This window comes from Phodopus roborovskii, unplaced genomic scaffold, assembly GCF_943737965.1.
Source record: "Phodopus roborovskii unplaced genomic scaffold, PHOROB, whole genome shotgun sequence".
Taxonomy (NCBI): domain Eukaryota; kingdom Metazoa; phylum Chordata; class Mammalia; order Rodentia; family Cricetidae; genus Phodopus; species Phodopus roborovskii.
In genome coordinates, this window is record NW_026125887.1 from 168,259 (window position 1) to 190,685 (window position 22,427).

The 22,427-nt window shown below is 37.1% G+C and overlaps 1 protein-coding gene across 1 annotated transcript in view; it reads left to right on the forward strand.

The window, feature by feature from the left end:
- The window catches only part of Map3k15 (mitogen-activated protein kinase kinase kinase 15), a 125,299-nt gene that overhangs the window by 87,197 nt on the left and 15,675 nt on the right, over positions 1-22,427 (forward strand). Inside the window, exons 11-18 of the mRNA XM_051178892.1 lie at positions 403-510; positions 6,602-6,651; positions 9,129-9,224; positions 11,669-11,756; positions 13,556-13,689; positions 16,292-16,419; positions 18,968-19,098; positions 19,318-19,423. Coding sequence (XP_051034849.1) covers positions 403-510; positions 6,602-6,651; positions 9,129-9,224; positions 11,669-11,756; positions 13,556-13,689; positions 16,292-16,419; positions 18,968-19,098; positions 19,318-19,423 — 841 coding nt within the window. The remainder of the gene's footprint in view (positions 1-402; positions 511-6,601; positions 6,652-9,128; positions 9,225-11,668; positions 11,757-13,555; positions 13,690-16,291; positions 16,420-18,967; positions 19,099-19,317; positions 19,424-22,427) is intronic.

The following is a 22,427-nucleotide window of genomic DNA, read 5'->3' on the forward strand; positions in this document are numbered from 1 at the left end:
GCATATGTACATACTTGGTACTTGTTGGCAACCCTGTCTGCTTCCTTATTTCTCTCAAAAACAGGAATTTCCTTCTTTCAACTATCACCTTCTCAAGTAGGCCTTTCTGTCCTCCCTGAATAAGCCCCAACTTGTTCACTTCTGACATGCTCTTCTTGGAGTGTTGTGTGGCAGTGGATTGCAGTGGATAGCCTTGTGAATTTGTTATTCTGAGTGTCCTTGTTGGAACAAAGCCTTTCTGCAGCCGGGAACTTATATGCCCATGCTATAGCCATGGCTCCTAGAGCCATGCTTGGTATAGTTGCTCCTTTGTATTTGTTGAGTACAAATTCTTCCCTTTCCTCAGTAGGCAGGGTCATCTGTTGTATATTGCTGTTTTGTAAAAATCTGCTTTTATTTTAGGTTCTGGTAATAGAGCCAACCAAAGTCTACCAGCCTTCTTATGTTTCTATCAACAATGAAGCCGAAGAAAGAACTGTTTCTCTATGGCATGTCTCCCCCACAGAAATGGTAAGGGGAAAAACCATGAATAACCCTTTCTTCCATATGATTTAACCAATAAGGTGATTTCATATAAGACAGTTTATGTGTTAGTATTAGAAATAGTAGGCACCCGTCCTTCTAAATTATGATACTATGTATGATACTGTACTCACAGAAAAAAGAAATCTATTTTGTGTATGTGGGCATGGAGGACATGTGTGTATGTGTTTATGTATAGTAAATATAAAACAAGTACAGTTTTTTTTTTAAGTTAGATCATGAAGTCCAGGTGTTGATAACACACTCCTTTAGTCCCAGCACTTGAGAAGCAGAAGTAGGCATATCTTTGTGAATTCAAGGCTAGCCTTGTCTACAGAGCAAGTTCTAGGACAGCCAGAACTGTTAACACAGAGAAACTGTTTCCAAAAACAAAAAGTTTAGACCATAAGGAAGTAGATATAGGATATGTAAAGTTCCTTCATATTTCTAAAACCTTGTCCCAATTTCCATCCCCAGCTCTAGTGCTTGAGTGAATATCCCTGTACCCTTGCTCCAGACTCACTTGTGTGCATAGTATACACACATATCTTCCTCATTTTACACACACAGATGTTTTACATTCGGGTATGGGTATATAACATTTAAATTTTAGAAAGTTTTATTTGTGTGTGTACATGTATTCAAGTATTTCACAATTAACATGTGAAGGTATGGGAACCTGTCTTTGTGGGCCTTCAGTTGGATCCAGGTGACTTTCCCAGTTTGTACCTGAGAGGGGGAGTATGGCTTGAGAAAGGGCAGGTAAAGACGCTAAGAAAGAGACAGAGACATAGGATAGAGTCAGAAGGGCAATCTAGTGAACACTGAAGGCACCAAGTTTATTATTCCACATTCTTAAGTACCCCAAACAAAAGGGGGACATAGCAGAAGACTTCTATTATCATGTATAAGGAGCAAAGAGACTTTCTTCCCTTAATCCTCCAAACATTTGGTAACCATACCTGTCATCTGCCTTGAGGGTAAACACACCTGAGCCCAAGTCTTATTTAGATAAGATATCACTTATCAAGACCAAAACATCCTGCAGTAGCCGTGCCTTAGACCTTTAGGTCTTTTAACTTACAAGGGCAGTTTTGAATTCCCTGACTTTGAGGCAAGATGAAGAGGAACAATATTTATGGGCCCCAACATGAAGGTCAAAGGATAACTTATTTTTCCTTTCTTTTATTATTATTTTTCTTATTTTACATATCAATCCCAGTTCCCTCTCCCTCCCATGCCCCCCAACCTTTTCCCATCCCCCCACTCCACACATAGGGTGATACCTTCCAGGAGGGGTCATCTGAATCTGTCAAATCATTTGGAGTTGGGACTAGGCCCTCCCTCCTGCCTCTAGGCTAAGGGAGTATCCCTCCATGGGGAATGTGTTCCTAAAGTCCTTTTGTGTACCAGGAATGTATCCTAGTTCCACTGTCACTGGTCCCTTAGACTGCACAGGCTTTCTAACTGAGACCCATGTTCAAAGGGTCTCAGTCGGTCCAATGCTGGTTTCCCAGCTATCAGTCTGGGGGTCCATTAGCTCCCCCATGGCCAGGTCAGCTGTCTCTATGGGTTCTGTAGCCTGGTCTTGCCCCCATTTTCTTATCACTCCTCCCTCTCCCCAACTGGATTCCAGGAGTTTCTGGCTCAGTGTTTAGCTGTGGATGTCTGCTTCTCTTTCCATCAGCTACTAGATGAGGGCTCTATGATGTCAGATAAGTCATTAATCTCATCAGGGAAGGGCATTTAAGGTAGCCTGTCAACTGTTGCTCAGATTGTTAGTTGGGGTCACCCTTGTAGGTCTCTGAACATTTCTCTAGAGTCAATTTGGTCTTCAAACCTATAATGGCTCCCTCTATTATGGTATCTTTTTTTTTTTTTTTTTTTTTTTTTTTTTTGGCTCTTTTCTGTCCCTCCCCTGACTTGATCTTCCTAGTTCCACATGCTCTCCTCTCCTACCTTCTCTTCTCCTAACTCCCTCTCTACTCACTGACCCTCCTCCCAATATGCTCAGGAGATCTTGTTCATTTTCCCTTCTGTGAGAGACCTTGTATGAATCTCTTAGGTTCCTCCTTGTATCCTAGTTTCTCTAGCGGTGTGAATTACAGGATGGTGATCTTTTGCTCTATGTCTAAAATACAAATCTATATATTTATGAGTGAGTACATACCATGTTCCTCTTTTTGTGACTGGGTTGCCTCACTCAGGATGGTTTCTTCAAGTTCCATCCATTTGCCTGCGAATTTGAAGATTCCATTGTTTCCCCCCCCCCCGCTGAATAATAATTCCATTGTGTAAATGTGCCACATCTTCTTTATCCGTTCTTCAGTTGATGGGCATCTTGGTTACTTCCAGGTTCTTACTATTTATTACAAGTAATGCTGCTATGAACATAGTTGAACAGATGTCCTTGTTGCATGGATGTAGAATAGAGAATTCTTAATAGAGGAATCAAAAAAGGCTGAAAGACACTTAAGAAAGTGCTCAACATCCTTAGCCATCAGGGAAATGCAAGTCAAAACAACTCTTGAGATACCATCTTACTCCTGCCAGAATGGCTAAAATTAGAAACACCAATGACAACTTATGCTGGAGAGAATGTGGAGAAAGGGGAACACTCCTTCACTGCTGGTGGGAGTACAAACTTGTACAGCCATTTTGGAGATCAGTATGGCCGTTCCTCAGGAAAAGGGGAATTAGTCTACCACAGGACCAGGACCTGGCAATTCTGCTCTTAGGCATATACCAAAAGAACAACTTTTAAGATGTGGTTCTCTCCTACTTTGGGATTTGAGGATCAAATTTAAGTCATCAGGTCTGTGCAGCAAATGCTTTTACATTGAGCTAACAATATTTTTACTTTTGAAACTTGTTTTCAAAGATTTCTATACAAAACCAACACCTAGCCACCTGATTGTTTATGTATATATGTATGTATTTACTTTTTACATTCCAATCCCAGTTCCCCTCCCTCCTCTCCTCCCCCCCCCACTTCCTCCCCACCCCACTTCTCATCTGTTCCTTGGAGAAGGTAAGGCCTCCCATAGGAAGTCTACCAAGTCTGTCCCATCATCTTGTAGAGGCATAGCCACCATTTTAAAATGTCATATTCCTTATGTTTTCTTATTGTATGGTGTGTTTCATTGTCTAGATGAACCTTCTTTATTTCACTTCTTTATTCTCACTAATACCTAGTAAGAGTCTTCATTTTTCCACCTTACCAGTGATCTCATAGATGGGCCTGATTGACTCAAGAGTATGTATTTTCAGAACTTTGATATCTATTATCAAACTTATGCAAGCTTATATTCATACTAATAATTATAATTGCCCATTATAAGGGTTACAAAATACTGAGATGGGTCTTCAGGTTTGTGTTAATAAAAGTATCTGCCTATATAAAGTATTCCATTGGGTTTTTTCCTCTCATAAATTCTGCACTAATGAAGCCCAGCACCTGTGACAAGCACATTAGGTAGGTTTATTTGCTGTGTGTGTGTTTCCATGGAGTATGGGGGGGGGACTTCTACCATTAGCTGAGCAAAAGGAGGTTATTTTTCTCTCTGTTAGCAAAAATGAGAATGATTATGTTATCAGGTAAAAATAAGCATTATCTTCACAAATAAAACACAGCATTGTAAACAGAGGCTCAAATTCAAATTAGAAATGCCTTAGCAAATACAGTCAGATCTCAAGTGAAGCCTAGTAATCTTGTCTAATATTTAACTCTGGAGCAATCTTCAGTTGACAATCATTAATGAAGATGAGCTGCAATGATGTGCTTGTATTTTTCCTACACTGTGTATATTAAATAATGAGTTCAAAATTACATATAATATATATTAATTTATATATGTATAAACATGTATAGTGTATGAGCTTGTATGTTTATCATTTGAAGAGTCCACACATTTAATTTTCCGCCTCTTTGTTTTTCTAAAATCTTGTCATTGAAGTACAGGTGGCACCCCCCCTGATCTTGAAGTCTGAAATAGTTCAAAATCTGAAATTCTCCAACTGTTACTTGTCACAAAGCTTTGGATTTTGAAGAATTTCAGATTTCAGATATTTAGATCAGAGATGTTCAGCTATTAAAGTCTATGGAAATATGGCAAAATATGAAACACTTATAGTCCCCAATACTGGGGAAAGTCAATCTGTATGATATATACATGAAAACATATTCAAATCATAAATGTATGATATGGTGAATTTACAAGATGAATGCACTTTAGAAGTCAGCATAAGTCAAGGAGTAGAAAATCATTAGACCCTGTCCCAGTTCCTTTTAGACAGACAACTTAGAGCCACGTCCCTCAAGATGGAAATTCCTGTTCCAATCACTAAATATGCTTACTTTCTTTGTATCATGGATGTTACTATTGGTGTGGTAGAAACTTCAAATTTCAGATCTGTAGCCTTGTCATTTCATTGATATAAATTTGAAGTACCTCATATTTTGACAGATGGCTGTAGAAAAACCTAATGCAGTTAAAGCAAAAATGGTTTTGATGTTATGGAATTCTACCAATGAGGCCTCTTTCATTCAAGTCCTGGGATAGTTGCTGGCTCTTATGAGAAATTTCCTTTGGTGCATGTATCTCAATAATTGTAAAATATCTTAACTTTTTCTTTGTAAGAAATAGAAAAGAACTCTATGTAAAGGAAGTTTTCTTGACAATAAAGTGTTTTGTTAAGTTCTTAACACTTGTCAGAGGAAATGCTGGAAAGATAGAAATTCTGTTTTTCTGTGAGACACATTCTCTTTTTGCCTTCATTACAATTTTGAAAATCAGCAGATTATAAAAAACAAGAGTAAGTTGCTTAGAGCAAGATGACATTTTTCTTCACAGTTATGTTTCCTGGTGGTATATGTATGGATGATGGGAAGAGAACACTCATATACATGTCAATGCAAAATAAGATTAAATTCCTGGTTTATTAAGAATTCAAGTTCATAGGAAGTATGAGGCAGTTAGCATGCTGGGAAATGTTGAACAACCGACTCCCTTGGAGTTCAGGCTGAGTTATAGAGTTTGATTATTTCCAAAAACTTTAAGAAATCCAAGTGAATTTTCCTATTTAAAATTATTTCCCTACAATTATATGTTGGTGTTGTGGTCTTTGGCTTTTCTGAAACTGGTTTTGATGTTCCCGTCTAAGACTTAACTTTATGCAAAGTTTATGAACAAGGAATGGTTGTAGAGAGAAGGGACAGTTGTTTTAAAAGTTGAACCTTGATATATAGTGAAGTACATTAATTCTTTTTGCAATACTGTTTAAAACAGTCCCCAATTTCAATATTTTAATATGATAAAACTTTGTGTATATATCATGCCATCTCCAGGCTAATAGAAGACCTCATACCATCTTGCAATAGCTAGAGAAAAAGAAGGTAGAAGATTGCTATAGGGTTTGGGGGGTATTTTGTTTGTTTATTTGTGTTGATAAGGAGGAACTATGCTTTTTTTATTTACTTTTTGGAGATAGGGTTTCATTCTGTAGTCCTGAGTGGCCTGCAATTTACTATGTAGACCAGGCCAGTCTTGAATTTGTGACAATCTTTTGCCTCAATTGCTGGGATTACAGACTTGTGTCCCTATGCTCAACTTTCACAGAAGCTTCTCATACCCTTGGTAAAGACTCTGTCATTTGGTCTAATCTAACTTAAAGGAAGACTGGCATTTGGGATAGCTTGTGTGTCCAGAATAAAGTGAAATGAAGACAAGTGGGTTTTGTCAGTCTTATTCTCCAAATATTTTTATAAGCCATTTAACTGAGGTGGGCTGTCCTAAGGCTGTTTAGAGTTGCCTACGTGTTGACAGAAGATGAAAGACTACTCAATGTGTGTTTTTGTGTGGGTAGTTATCTATCTCAAGCTGTGTGTTTCAATTTTTGTTTGCTCTAAACTGGATCAGACACAAACTTTTCATATCCCAGAAAATGTTCTGTGTTCCAGGTTATGCAAAGCATACAGCTCTAACCCTAATCACTGTTGAGAACAAACTAGATAGAAGCAGAAATAATACTTTATTAAGAAAAAAAATAAGCTATTGACTTTGGTCTTTTATACTTGCAGAAACAAATCCATGAGTGGAATTTTACACCCTCTTCTATTAAGGGAATAAGGTAAGAACACAAGAGAAAATATAACTTCTATCTGTTTAAATACAGATAATGGTATGTTTAATGTTTATGATGTTCCTACTTATTTATAAGATAAGATGTTTTTATTTTTAGTTTTAACAAAATCTAACAGACTATTTTCTCTATTGGTGTCCTATATGCAGTTCATAGTGTGGTACTAGTAAGAACATCTTGACTTGTAATATGTTAACTTTTCTAATCAAATAGAAAAAAATGATTGGCTATCAAACTTTACAGAGAAGTTCTATCTCTTAAGTGAACAAAGAATATCTTTTAAAAACCAAAACATTCAAATATTTACCACCATCATCCTCTAAGGGCTGAAGTTAGGAGTTACTTGCAACTACTATTTGAGTAGGGCCACCTGGACAGGGCTCTGGAGGCAGGGGTACTGTTAATAGAGACAAGGATGATATATCCCAAAAAGTATGCAAGCTTTCATGGCTTGCCCTATGCCAGGCTATCATACCTCAGCTGTTCTAATCAGTGTGCCAGGATGTCCAAAGGTGGGAGTTACTGTGAAGTAGGTATGCATTCTCTTTGAAGGTACACATTCTCTTTGATATGACACTGTAAAATCACTTGTCCTCTGTAGGCTTCTGATTTTTCTATTTTAATCAAAACAGGAGCTTAGACTAAAGTTTTATGCGCTTGTCTAAATATAAGACTTAACTCAAAAACCAATGAACAAATCCCTTCTCACCCAGGATGATCCTGTCTTGAGTACATCAGTGTTTGAATAGAATTATGATATACTTGGATAATGCAGCCAAAAAACCACAAAATAGTATAAAACATTATCAAGTCTATGTTACAAGGCAACAACGTTGTACAAAAAAATGTAGCTGTGGCCTTCAGCAGGGATTAACGTAGGGCTGTAACTCAGACATCAGGACTGGCATAACAAGACATACATGCTCTGGATCCTATAGTAGTTACTTTTTCTAGTTTTTCAAAATTGGCCCATTCATAACCTGGATTTAATTTGTTTTGAATCACCCTGAGCCATTACTGTTTTAATACATCTTTTTGGGCCACCTATAGCATTAAGAATAGTGTAAGAAATTTTGATTTATTGGGAGGCTAAAGTCATGAGTCGGAGGTCCAGCTGAAGCTACATAGCAAGCTCAGCACCATCCTGAGCTGTACAGCAATACTTTATCTCAAAACAAACAGACATAAAAAAAAAAACGGGTTCTGGATCAAGAGAAATGACAAAAAAGGGGCCAGATAAAGTGACTTCAGTTGTTTAAAAAGCTAATTGTATAGATGGTAAACTTGCCTGATCTCTCTGTAGTGTCACCTGGCAAAATGAGGGTCATTACACATTGACCCAGTGTGAGTGAACGTTTCAACAGCAAAAGTAAAGTAGATAGAGTGTGATGACTTCCATTTACTGGATGTGTTTAAACAAACTGAATATTGCTTGTTTGAAGCTCTCTAAGTCAGGTCCACACACTGGGTGGAAATAGACTAGAAAACATTTAAAGGACTTAAGATTATATTGTGTGACCATGAATACTGTATCCTGATACTTTCCAAGGGTAGAAATTCCTTTGAGATGCTAAATATTTCATTATTACCCTTACCTTTCTGTTTGTGTAATATGATAAACTCCTAGAAGACAGAGATAATATTTTCTAGCCTTTTCTGTTGCCCATGTTTTCTTTGCCGTGGATATAGAAGAATCTCTTGATGCATGTTAAAGTCAATTGATTTTTTTGCAATATCTCTAATTTTAAATTTCATAGAATAAGAAAAGGCAAATTGTGGGAGTATTTTCTAAAAGATTAATGAATTATTGGGCCTAGAAAGATGGCTTAGTGAACAAGAGCACTTACTGCTCTTGTAGAGACTGGATTCAGGTCCCAGAATCCATGTTGGGTGGATCACAATCCAGTTCTGAAGGATCCCACAGCTGCTTCTGGTCTCTGCAAAAATCTACACACACGGGCACATACACATATACATAATTTAAAAATTAAAATAATTTTAAAATAATAATTAATAGCTGGGCAGTGGTAGTGCATGCCTTTAATCTCAGCAGTTAGGAATCAGAGACAGGCTGATCTCTGTGAGTTCAAGGCCAGATTCATGTGCTGAGTGTGTTCGAGGACAGCCTCCAATGAAAGCTACAGAGAAACCCTTTCTCAAAAAACCAAAACACTACAACAACAACAAAAATAATGATTAATAAAATCAGGAACTTAGAAAATCTAAGGTAGGTTTTTTTTTAAGATTTTCTTTAAAAAACAAAGTAAGCACCATAATGTGTGTGTGCATGTATTCTCTTTTTGTTATTATTTGTGTAGCTCTGGCTGTCTATAACTCGCTCTATAGACCAGGCTGGTCTCAAATGCAGAGATCTTACTATCTCTGCCACCAGAGTGCTGGGATTAAAAGCATGTGCCACCATGCTTGGTGTTGTATAAGCATTCTTCTGTTTTGAAATTTTACAGCCTATCCAAGTTTGATGAACGGTGCTGTTTTCTTTATGTCCATGATAATTCTGATGACTTTCAAATCTACTTTTCCACTGAAGACCAGTGTAATAGGTAAGTTACAGCTAATTTAGGTATTTACAGTATATTTATGATAGATGAATTTACAGGATCTTTGTCTTAAAATGTTTGACTGCTTCATCATAATTATATGTGTATTATGTATTATGTATTTGGGGGTAGGAATAAATAGCCCAAAAGATACTGTGTATCACATAATGCTTCATAGCAGAGGATACTCAGTGTTTCGGTGTTTCTGTTGCCATGAAGAGACAGCATGACCACAGCAACCCTTAGAAATAAAAACATTTAATTGAGGTGGTGTCTTACAGTTTCAGAAGTTCAGTCCATTATCATTGTTGTTGGACATGGCAGCATGCAGGCAAACATGGTGCAGGAGAGGTAGCTGAGTGTTCTATATCTTGTAGGCAACAGGAAGTGGTTTTTCGTACTGGGCATAGCTTGAACATATATGATACTTTAAAGCCCACCTCCACAGTGACACATTTCCTCCAACAAAATTCCACCTACTCCAATATGGCCACCCCTCCTAATAATGCCATTTTCTTTGGGGGACATTTTCTTTGAAACCATCACAGTCAATGTTTTTGTGTTATTCCTGGTGATGTTAACATGGATCAACTAGTGAAAGTGATGTATGTCTACTTTTAGTTGGGCTATTTGTCTTTTTATTATGGGTTAGTTATGTATTCTCCATACATAGATGCAATTTGCTAAGACTTTCTCCCATTCTTTGGTTGTCTTTCATGTTACTAATAGTATCATTTACAACACAAACATTTGTAATTGTTAGGTTTGTCCCTTTTTCTCTTCATTTGCATTTTTGCTTATAGTTAAGGTTTGGGGGGCTGCAGATGCCTCAGCAGTTAAGAGTACTTGCAGATGCTGGGCAGTTGTGTCATATGCCTTTAATCCCAGCTCTTGGGAGGCAGAGGCACGTGGATCTCTGTAAGTTCAAGTCCAGCCTGGTCTAAAGAATGAGTTACAGGACAGGCTCCAAAGCTATACAGAGAAACCCTGTCTTTTTAAAAAAAAAAAAAAAAAGTGCTTACAGAGAACCATAGCAAGCAGCTCACAATCGCTTCTATCTGCAGATCCAGGGGATCCATTGTCCTCTTCTGGCCTCCATGATCACTGCATACATATGGTATATGTACTGATTAGCAGGCATACAAATACACATAAATAAAATACTAAACTTAAATTTAAAAAAATGCTTTGCCTGATTCAAGGTACTTTATGGTTCTTATTGTTCTATAAATGTAATAGATTTGGCTGTCATATTTATTTCTCTGGTTCATTTTAATTCATTTTACTTATTATTGTTGGGGGTGGATGCTCACATGGAGGTGAGAGGACAACTTGCTAGACTAGGTTTTCTCCTTCCACCATGTGGATCCCAGGGATTAAACTTAGATCATCAGGTCTGGCAGCAAGTGACTTTACCCAGTGAGTTATGACACCATCCCTTTTATTAATTTTTAATAAATACTATAGGTATAATAAGTACTATAAGTATATAATTGAACTTTTGTGTATAGTACTTGATTGTCCTGATATCGTTTATTGAAAAGAATATTTTTTTCTCCATCAAATAGTCTTGGCATTCTTAGAAAATGAGTTGGCCCTCTAAATTTATGGAGCTTACTTCCTGACTTCTTTCCATTGGTCTACATATCTGTCTTAAGGTGATATAGCCCACTACCCATTGATCATCTTTTTCTTCTTTTTTAGTGATTTATTTATTCTTATTTTATGTGCATTGGATTTTTGCCTGCTTGCATGTCTGTACGAGGGTATCATATCCCCTGGAACTGGGGTTCCAGACAGTTATGAGCTACTGTGTGGGTGCTGGAAATTGAAACCAGGTCCCCTGGAAGAGCATTCAGTGATCTTAACCACTGAGCCTTCTGTTCAGCCCCTGATCATCTTGTTCTATCCCTCCCTGTCCTTTGCTGTTCTCTGCCTTTTGTAATCACCTCTCTATTCTGACCTGAAATCAATCTGTCAAAGAGACATCTGTACGCTCACATTTATCTCAGCACTTAATATCCAAAAAATAGAAGCAGTCTTGAGTGTCCATCATCTGCTTTGTGAATAAAGAAATGTGGTACCTATACACAGATGTATTTAACACTAGTCTATGGATAGAACCTACTAAAAGTCTTCATTTTACTACAAGAGCAACTATTCTTATTGTGTTTTACATATGTGCTGCATTTAAGAGAGGTACGTTGGCATCAGTAACCAACTAGTTAATAGAGATACTTCATGGAGAGGACTTAAGCATCAAGTATGCTTTGAACTAGATTGGGGAATCACTAAAGTACCTTGTCAAATCAAGAGTAGAATGATTGTTTCATAACTTATAGAAGTTATTTTATGTTTAACTACAATGTAATACAATAAGGTTAAGTTAAACATAAGGGGAAAGAGTGATCCTGATGGGTGGTATTCTGTGGCATTTGCTGTTCTAGATTTTGCTCTTTGGTCAAAGAGATGCTAAACAATGGAGTGGGCAGTACAGTGGAGTTGGAGGGAGAGGCAGATGGAGATACCTTAGAGGTAAGTCACAGAAGACCCAGAACTAGGAAAAACATCATCTAATATACCTTTGGTGCTTAGAGAAAAATGTCCCAATTTTCACATGAATCCTCTATTGAATATAGTTAAAGATACCTTTGAACCCAGTGTTCATGGGTCTCAGAAATTAAGTTTAAAATGTCTCTGTAGAAGAATCTTATGATCATGGGATCCTGTCAGTCAGAATATTTTTTAAAATGGCCATGGGTCACATTAAAGTGTCCTTTATGCATAACTATGCAAAGTATATTTTTCTAAATTAATAGTATTAGTGAGACACTAAGAGAAAAATAGTTGACAAGCTGTAAACAATTTTTTTCTAAATGGAATTTAGTTATATCTACTTGTACATGGTTTATTAAATATATCAAAGTTTAAATCACTTTAAGGGAAGTGGCATTATCATGTTCGGACAGCACAGTGGTCTACAAGGACTACATCATTTATTAGTGTTTTAATCTTGCAGTCATTCAGATTTGCCACTAATTCAAGTTCTCCCAGTAATTACAATTTCTTGAGTTAGACTGAAATTAATTCCTTAAGGTTTTCTTCAAAAAGTATCAAAAAAGGGTTCAGTTTAGTAATTGGGTCAGGTACAAGAATTACTGGCTTACAATTAAAGTGTTATAGAAGTAAAGTGAGTGATTCCCTTTAATGGCAACAGATGTGGGAAAGAGTAAAATAAGTCTGTCAGACAGTGGACACCCTTTAGTCATCTTAATTTTGTATTTATTGTCATGAGTATTTTAAGAGGCATATGGAAGGAACATACACACATTATTCAGTGGGGTAAGTAGAAATAGCGGGGACATACCAAACCCCAGAAATGTCCTTTGCTTTCTCTCTATTCTACATAAGATTTACTTAGACTACTGTCACCTTTGTTTTAATCATTACCAAGAATAAATTTGATTGAATGCAGCTGTATGCAGTGGCTTATTATTGTTGTCATTTGCAATTTACTATGTAATATGTATGCTATGTGTGGAGGTCACAGGATAACTCTAGAGTTGATTCTCTCCTTCTTTCTATGGGTTTGGGGGACGGGGTTGAACTCCAGTCACCAGGTTTGCACGGTAAGCACCAATACCCACTGCGCCATATCACTGGCCTTGTTTTTGCTTTTTAAGACAGGTTTTCCTCTGTAGTCCAGACTAACACTGAGATCTCATGAACTCCCTGTCTTAGCCTTCTGAATGCTGGAATTATAGGCCTGTGCTACCACATCCAGCAAGGTCACAACAGATTGTGATAAGATGGGTGAAAGGGACTAGTAATCCTAAGTGTAAAATGTATGTGTTAGATCCATATGACTGAAAGAGGATCCTCCCAACATGTGTATATGATATTAAGATGTTAACTTTTACTGACTTTTCTTTCCTGAGCTACTGAAAGGGTTGTTTCCTGACAAGTTGATAAGTGGTCATACAGGAAGATATTGATTTGTGGTACTTAACATGCTTAGAAAGTTTTAAATTGCAGCATTAAAACGGTGAAAACTCTCCAGAAGGTAAGCCAGGTAATTTGCAGGTGAGTCTTATTTTTTTACTTTGCTGAATTACATTTCATTAAGTCATTCTATAAATACATGAACAGATGAGACTAATTGTTAAATGAAAAGTGTATAGCCTAAGAACCATATTTTGCTTGGCACCCAAATAATGCTAAATTTATAGTTTTGAAAACTTGTTAGATGAATTCTGGTCTTCTCTCTGATAAGTTGTATTTTCTTTTTTTTTTTTTTTTTTTTTTTTTTTGTCCTGTTGTTTTGCCTTGTTTAGTATGAGTATGACCATGATGAGAATGGGGAAAGAATTATCTTGGGGAAAGGCTCTTACGGGATTGTGTATGCTGGCCGAGATCTCAGTAATCAAGTACGAATAGCCATCAAGGAAATCCCAGAGAGAGATATCAGGCAAGTTGGGACTGCCTTCAGTATTCTGCATTTTCTTTTCTTTTCTTTTTTTTTTTCTTTTTCTTTTTTGCATTCTTAGCAATCTGTATCCCAAGCCTACCACTGATGGTGTAAGGATTTAATCTGTGTCAACAGAATGGTATGGCTACCTTATGTTGTCAGAGCTTGTAATGCTCTTATAATAAGGGTAATCTGCTTTATGTTCTCTTATAGAATTAATACATTGAGAAAAATCAAAATACTTAGAAGTTTGTGGATTAAAGAAGGTCATATTTCAAAAGAAAACTGTATTTTTACACACAACTATATCTGAACTTTTACATTTTATGCAACTATTTGAAAATATTTTAAAATGTAACTGAGAATTTTTTTTCTCTTTGTTTTTCAGTGCTGGGGATAGAACCCAGGTCCTCGAGCATGCTAGGCAAGCACTCTACCACTGAGCTACATCTCCAGCCTTGACTGAGTGCTTTTAAATTTACACTGTAACAAATGAAACTGGCTATGATTTGTCTGGATATGTCATTACAGAACTAAAATGCAGTTAAAATTCAGAGTTTCACAATATAATTTTTGTTAATAACTGTTATGGTTAACCATAACCATAGATTTGGGGATGTTTTTCTGCCATCAGTACTACAACATAGCAATTTTATTATTACATTTATTTTTTAATTTTCATTTGATAGATTTTTATCATATTCTTGCCCCTCCTTCAAGTCCTCCCAGATCCTCCCTACTTCCCTACCCACCCAATTCCTGTCCTTAGTTCACTTCATTATATATTTAAACCTCATTTAAATTTAAACAAAAGCATAGCAGTGCTTACTGTTGAGTGATTCTGTAGAACCACAACAGAAATAATCATGGGCCACTGACACATCCACCAAAGTTTACAGTGTTTCCCAGCTAAAAAATATGTGCATAGATTTCTCTATCAAGGTTATCACTGTGTTACATAGGATTTCTAGCAACTGTGTGACCATCCACTCACTAATTGTTCATTTTCAGTGGGATAATGTATATGAATTTTAATGAAGACCTGAAACAAACCAATCTGACTTCTTCAAATTACCAATCTGGAAACCAAGTTTGAAGGAGATTAAGGAAATCCCAAAAGTGTATAACAGACAGAAACAAGATGAGCATTCCAGTCTCTTGGGTCCTCATCTAGTATTCTCCCTTATTCATTCCATAGATAAGCTGTTGAACTTGCATAGATTTGGGGATATTCCTGGCATGTTTCTCCATTGGTAGTGCGGTTCCTACTTTTCCTTGCCCACAGAAGTTTCTGAGATATTTGAGCTGGAAAGGGCCTAAGAGGCAATTTTGTCCAATTTGTAAATTTTGGGCTCAATTTAGGATGACAGGGATTGTTTTGCCTCCGTGAATCTGGGTTGATGCTAGGGACTAAAAGGTGACCACGATTCTATCCCGATCCTAGGGTGTTGCTTTGGTGGAGAGTGCAGATACTGTGTCCATGAGTTGAAATTAAAGGTGCTGTAACGGAAGGGTACACAAAGTGTTTTTGGAAAACAGAGGGACTGACTTTTCCTGGATGAGCAAGTTTAAGAGAACAAATAATCTTCAAGCTGGTTTATTGAGGAATAAGTAGGACGTAGCTTGGTAGAAAATGGGGCCTATGAAGGAATATCAGAGTTGTTAAGAAACATAACATTGAATAAGCAGTTTGTGTAAAGCTTGGATGTAGGGTATGGGCTAGTAAAGGATTCATGAGGCAAAAATGTTAAAGGTATGTCTGACCTGATTTGGAAGGTCATTGTATGCCACCTTAAACAATATGGTCTTTATGTGGAGTCTATGAATAAAAGTAGTAGAGTTTCATAAAAGGCTTGAAAGTTCAGAGACCAAACCTAGGCAACTCATTAGTACTGGGTTGAATCTGTATAGTAAATCAGTTTAGGACAGACTTTTCCATACCACCACTTTCCATGGGAAGAAGAGGATTGTTGAAAGAGGTGAAACTTTGTTGGAGAATCTGTGCCCAAAATAATAATATTGGTAGAAATAGTAACCATTAGTTGAGTGTTTACCATGTAACAGTCCCTCCATCAATGCCTGAGAAATTTGAGGCACTCTAGTCACCTAGAAACCCTATGTGGCTGTGTTGTTACATTTAAATATTCATTATCTGAAATTCTTATGACAAGTAGCAAGAAGTGTTTCAGATAATTGTTTTTTTTTTCCAGAGCTTAGAATGCTTGTGTGTATGTAAAAAGGTAGGGTATAGGACCTAAATCTAAACACAAAATTCCTTTATGCTCCTTGTACCACATAGCCTGAAAGTAAGTTTAGATATTACTTCATTGTGTCTGCATTTTGACAATGAGCCAACACACAGTGTTGGGTGTGACATTTTCTACTGGTGTCATTTTGATACTCAAAATGTTTTTGATCATATAGCTTTTTGGATTAGGGATATTTAGACTGTATCCCATGTTTACAGGTAGAAAGTTGAATATTCTCATGGAAGCTGAGGAAGAGATGGTTAGCAGTAGGGTGGATACTGTTAAAGGACTACTGGGGCCTAGAACCCTGAGATTTGGCAGGTGATGCAGGCTTTGCTTTTTTTCTGCAATAGATACTCTCAGCCTCTGCATGAAGAAATAGCCCTACACAAATATCTCAAGCATCGCAACATTGTTCAGTACCTGGGCTCTGTTTCAGAAAATGGCTACATTAAGATATTTATGGAGCAGGTGCCTGGAGGTATGTTAGTTACTCGCTATGATCTCACATTCTGATAATCACTTATGAGACTACAATAAGTATATCATTGATTGTCTCATCATTTAACAAATGACAGAGTTTTTGGAGATTGGAAAACATTTGTTTCTTGGAGTTCTATATAACTTTGCAAAGCTCACATAAGCAGTTTATTTTGGGCTTATTTATTCAGCCTAAAATACTCACCCACTGTCTACTGAGTGCTAACATTGGAAACAAAGAGTTGAAGAGAACAAAATCTCTGGCCTTGAGCTCTGCTCTTCTCAGTCTAGGAGTTTATAGGTGGTTTGGGAAAGGGACACTGGAACTCTTTTATAATCTTATACATGCATATAATATTATTTATCCTACATTATCCTCTGTTGTCTCTTTTTCACTCCTGATGACTCCTTTTCTTCCCAACTAGTTCTCTTTCTTTCACTGGGTTTACTTAGGGTTGCTTATATGAGCATGTTTAGGGTTTGTTTTTTTGTTATTAGAGCATGGGTAACATGTCAGTGTCTACACCACTAAAGAAAGTCGCCTCCACAACTATTAACTGCTAATAGTCTCATTGGCCTTCCCCTATCCATGATGGAATATTGAATGGCCCAATCTTATACAGCTCATATTCAAGGTAACTTAAGTTTCTGTGCGTTTATAATTGCAATGGACATGTCATATCCAAATGACATTGTTTCTTAGCATTCCTCCCAATTTTCTGGCTCTTAGATTCTTTCTGTTACATCTTCTGTAATGTTCTCTGGTCCTTGGGGAAGAGTGGTAGACATATCTCATTTAGAACTCAGTGCTCAGCAGTTATTTATTCTCAGAACTTTGACCAGTTATGAGTCTGCATTAACCACTGACCAATACCAAAAGACTTCTCTAACCAAGTCTTAAAGCAGCACTCATCTTTGGGTATGAACACAAATAATGTATAAGGCAATTTGACATGTCAATTAGCTAAGCAGCAGTAATAGAATCTCCTTTAGGGCCTATGATCTACCCAGTCATTGGCTTTTGGTCAGATTTATAGTACCAGGCATTTATTTCCCCTTGGGGAATAGAAATAAAATCCAACAGAAAATGATTGTTTGCCCACCCCATAACCAATATGGCACTATTGCTTCAGTGAGCACATCTAGCTAGCCTGGTCAATATTGAAGTATGTAGGGTTTAACCAGTGTGTATACCATTCTTCTCTACAGACCTGCATAACACTTTATAGTCCTATGAAAAGTAGCTAGCAGAGAGGTCATTCCCTGGTCAGTTCCAGCTTGATTTCTTTATGTTGTGTCTTCAGCAGTAGTATTAGTAACTCTTCTGGTGGGCAGCTGAGAGCAATGGCAATAGCCTATTTTGTTTTGAAAATCTCTGGAGCCTTTCTGGTAAGCAAGTCATAGAGAGGTATCACATACCTTGCACTGGAATTTTCATTTAAAAACCTATGGCTTGGACTGGAGAGGTGCTTAGTGTTTAAGAGCACTTGCTGCTCCCAGCACCCACATAGTGAGTCATAACTGTCTGTAACTCCAGTTTCAAAAGATCTTAAAGGATCTGAAATCCACTTCTGACATCTGCAAACACATACACATGAAATTAATTTTCTAGGAGCAGCATTACCCACCCATGCAGGATACTTCCCCTTCAAATATTTTTAAATTATATTTTAATTAGTTTACAAAATAATAGGTTTCTTATGGCTTTTTAATGCATCCTTAGTTTTGATAAACCCTCCCACCATCCCTACCTTTCCTCCATTTCCCCATGCTTACTCCCTTTAAGTGTTTTTATACCTGGTATCGCTAATAACACACTTTTATATCACATTGGGCACAGTTACTTTTAAAGAGATATTGCAAAATAACAAATGGATAATAAAACCAAAATACAAGTGCTTTATGTAGGAAATCCCTACATGTAGGCAGTAGAGTATTGGAAGTAATTTTTTGGCCGGATGATAAGTGGAGCACACCTTTTATCCCAGTACTTGGGAAGCAGAGGCAGGCAGATCCCTGTGAGATCAAGACCAGCCTAGCCTACAAAGTGAGTTTCGGGACAGGCAGAGCTACACAGAGAAACCCTGTCTCAAAAAAATAGTAGTTTTTTGGATCTGTAACTGGTAGTTTGAATGGGTCTAGCCATTAAGATTCATTTGGGGGGGGGTTAAATAAACTGTATAAATTAGAGTAATAATTACTATAATACTTATAAATAAATATCACTAGGACATTAAATAGCCCCATCTCAGCTAATCATTGAGTAGGTGAAATGAGATAATACATGTAACAACTTCTGGAAAGGGATCTGGCAATGAGCAAGAAATGAATAAATGAGCATTGAAATAATAATAAATCTCATAACATTTAATTGAATAGTGATCATCAGTTTCTGAGTGCTAGTGTAGGGTTAAAATTACCACTTGAGTTAACTTCCTTGACCCATTACAAATGCATCTTTACCATCCTGTTGGTTTTTGTTTTATTTTTTGGTTTGGTTCCTTTTGTGTTTGTTTGGTTTGGTTTGGTTTTTCTGTGCCACTTTCCAGGAAGCCTTTCTGCTCTCTTGCGATCCAAATGGGGACCAATGAAGGAACCCACTATCAAGTTTTATACCAAACAGATCCTGGAAGGCCTGAAGTATCTCCATGAAAATCAGATAGTTCACAGGGACATAAAGGTATGGGCTTCTCTAAGCCATCAAAGTGGTGTTTTTCTAAGCCTTTGCTATAGTATGGTATAACAGTCTGCTCACAGAGGGAGACAGCTTAGCAGGAAAACGCCCTTATCCTATGTCAGATCCACCCTTTGTAGGGGGAGTTCATCAGTGTCCCACACTATAGAGTGCTGGTTTGCTTAAATCTGCCTTTACACACTCAGTGCTGTTCTTTTTCCAAAGGGTGATAATGTTCTGGTGAACACCTATAGTGGAGTGGTAAAAATCTCCGATTTTGGAACATCTAAACGCCTTGCAAGAATTAATCCATGCACTGAGACCTTTACAGGTAAGCAGAGTAGAGTTGATTGTGTGGTGCCATCTTGGACCTAAGCTTTCTTCTGAATCTGTGGTCATCTATGAACTACTTATTGGTCACCTTTGATTTTTCTAAATTTATTTAAGATTTTTTTCCCATAGGATTTAGTTTAATTATATACTTTCCTTTTCCCAACTCCTCCAAAATCCTTCATACCTTCCCACCTACTCAACATTATGCTCTCTCTCTCTCTCTCTCTCTCTCTCTCTCTCTCGTGTGTGTGTGTGTGTGTGTGTGTGTGTGTGTGTGTGTGTGTGTGTGTGTGTGTGCACGCGCGCTTGTGTCGTTACAAAATGAAAATCAAAGTAATCTTGAAAAACCAGTAATACAAAAAATGTGTAAAAACATGGAGTCTATTTCATGTTGACCAGTTACTCCTGGATGTGGGCCCTGCCTGCCCTACACTGTAGTTGATACACCAAATGTCAATCTAAGATTTTCCCTTTCCCAGCAGGTATCAATTGCAAATAGCTTCTCGGTTAGGGGTGGTACTTTGTTTCTACTTTTTTCAGTGTTGGGATTTTTGTCTGTTTTGAACCTGTGCAGGTCTTGAACATACTGTCACAGTCTCTGTGAGTTCATATATGTATGTATCAATCCTGTTGTGTCTGGAAGATGTTAAGGCACCTACCACTTCTGGCTCTTACAATATTTCTGTCTCCTCTTATACATAAATTCCAGAGCCTTAATGGGAGGGGCTTGATAAAGATACCCCATTTAGGGCTGATTGCTCCAAAGTACCTCACTTTCTGCACATTGTTCGTTTGTGGGTCTTTGTGTTTATTCCCACCTATTAGAATAAGAATCTTCACCGGTGATGGGTTGACTGAAACATTGATCTTCATATATAGCAATATGTCATTGGGAGTCATTATATTACTATGTTCCTTTACCAGAATAATAGTAGTAGGTTTTCACCTAGGCCCATGACCCATCTATTTTCTCATGCTCTTGATTGTGTCAAGTATGGGTTCCATTTCATGGAGTATGTCTTAAATCCAATTGAAAAATATGTTGGTTACTCCCATAAAATTTATGCCACTATTGTACCAGTTTATCTTGCAGGGCAGGTCACTGTCACAGGTGACAGGGTTTATGGCTGGGTAATATTGATACATACTTTTCTCCTCTGCTACTGTGCAAAGTACTTTCTAGCATCATTAATACTAATCAGTAGGGATAAAACTTTGTAGTTGGGGGTCTACAGATATAACTCGGTTAAGATACACTCACTGGCTGCTCATCCAGAGGACCTGGGTTCAATTCTCAGAACCCACTTGGCAGCTCACACCTGTGTGTAATTCTAGTTATAGGTGATCCAACACCCTCACATAGCTACACCAATGTACATTAAATAAATTAATTTAAAAAACTTCTAGTTGGCACCATGTTTGATGATATAAGTAAGTTGTATGTTCAGCAGCAGGACAATCCATCAGGTGATGGAGAATAACCATACCATTGGTGTTTGGGGGGGGGGGTTCTATGGGACCCCTTTGGCCAATGACTGAACAATATGTAACCCATTTCTTGCAGTGAAGTTTTACTTGGTAGCATATGATGTCTAGTTGGTATATTATCTCCCCTATTATGTAGTTACTCCCTTTAACTTCCTTTCTTATATGTATATATTTTAGGAAACTTCTACAGTAGCAAGTTTCCATATGACTTTTAAAAAGCTTTTAGTGATAATTGCCTATCTCCATATTCCCTCCTTTATTCTCTCCTCCTATATTCCTCCTTATTTAATCATCCTTATTTTAGTTTCCCCTTTATCACACTATACTCTTATTTCCCCTTCTTTGGAAGGTCCTCTCTTCCCTCCTGGTCCCTAACTCAGGAACCTAACTTCTGTGGTTTTTCATATTGAAACATATCTAAAATTTAAAAGCTAGCATCCAGATATGAGAAAACACACAATATTTGTCTTTGAAGTTCTAAGTTACCTCATTTGGGATGATTGTTTCAAGCTCCATCCATTTTGATTCTTAATACAGATGAAGTATTGCCCTTGACTTTAAAATACTTTAATTTTATTATGGTGATATAGTTGGGCAGCTGTTACACCAATATTGCCCTACTTTCTTCTTGGCCTCTCACAAGTTGGGTAGACAAAGAACTCTGCTGAGATTTATTAAGGGTTCTCAATCAGTAAAATGGAAGTTTGTCTTCACAGTTGGTAGCATACCAGTCAAAATCATTGGTAATTTTGTGTAACTTATTAGGACATTTTATTGACCTATCATAAAAATAGCTCTTTACTATAGTGAATTCTAACACTTTGCATTTTGATATAATTATGATTCCAAGGGAGACTAATTTTCCTGGGGAAACAAGGTATTTTATGTGAGTTTAAAGAACTGCCTTTTCTTGTCCACTTGTTGGTGATATAACATTCTAAACAACAGGGACTGGATTCAAAGGTGATATAAATTACCAGCTGATTTTCCATTTACCAGACCAGTAGGTATAAGGCCTCTCACAAGCTACCTGTGGCTTTTTGGAATTCCTATTGAAAAGCAACTGTACCTAAAATTTTGGTCCTTGGAAAGAAGTGCCGATTTTTAATAAGGTTGTGGTCCCCTAAGGAAGAACATGACAATCACAAAGAATATGTCTGATAGAACTGTGAAACAACTCTCATAACCTTATAGTTCTAAAATAAGGTAGAGATGGCAGGTAATAGATTGTTCTGTCCTATTTCAAATTCATAGTTCTTTCTTCACTCATTGTTGTTACATGTATGTGTGTGTGTTTGTGTGTGTGTGTGTGTGTGTGTGTATATATATATATATATATATATTCCTAAATATAACCTATTGAGTCACATAATGTTACTTGTATGTATGTTTTCCTCATTTTTTTATAAAAAAGTGTTTATTTCAAAAGGTACTATGATTATATGATTCACAATTTTTGAATGGGGTTATGCATTATATTTTTTAATCTTTTTTATTTTTTCTTATTTTCCCTC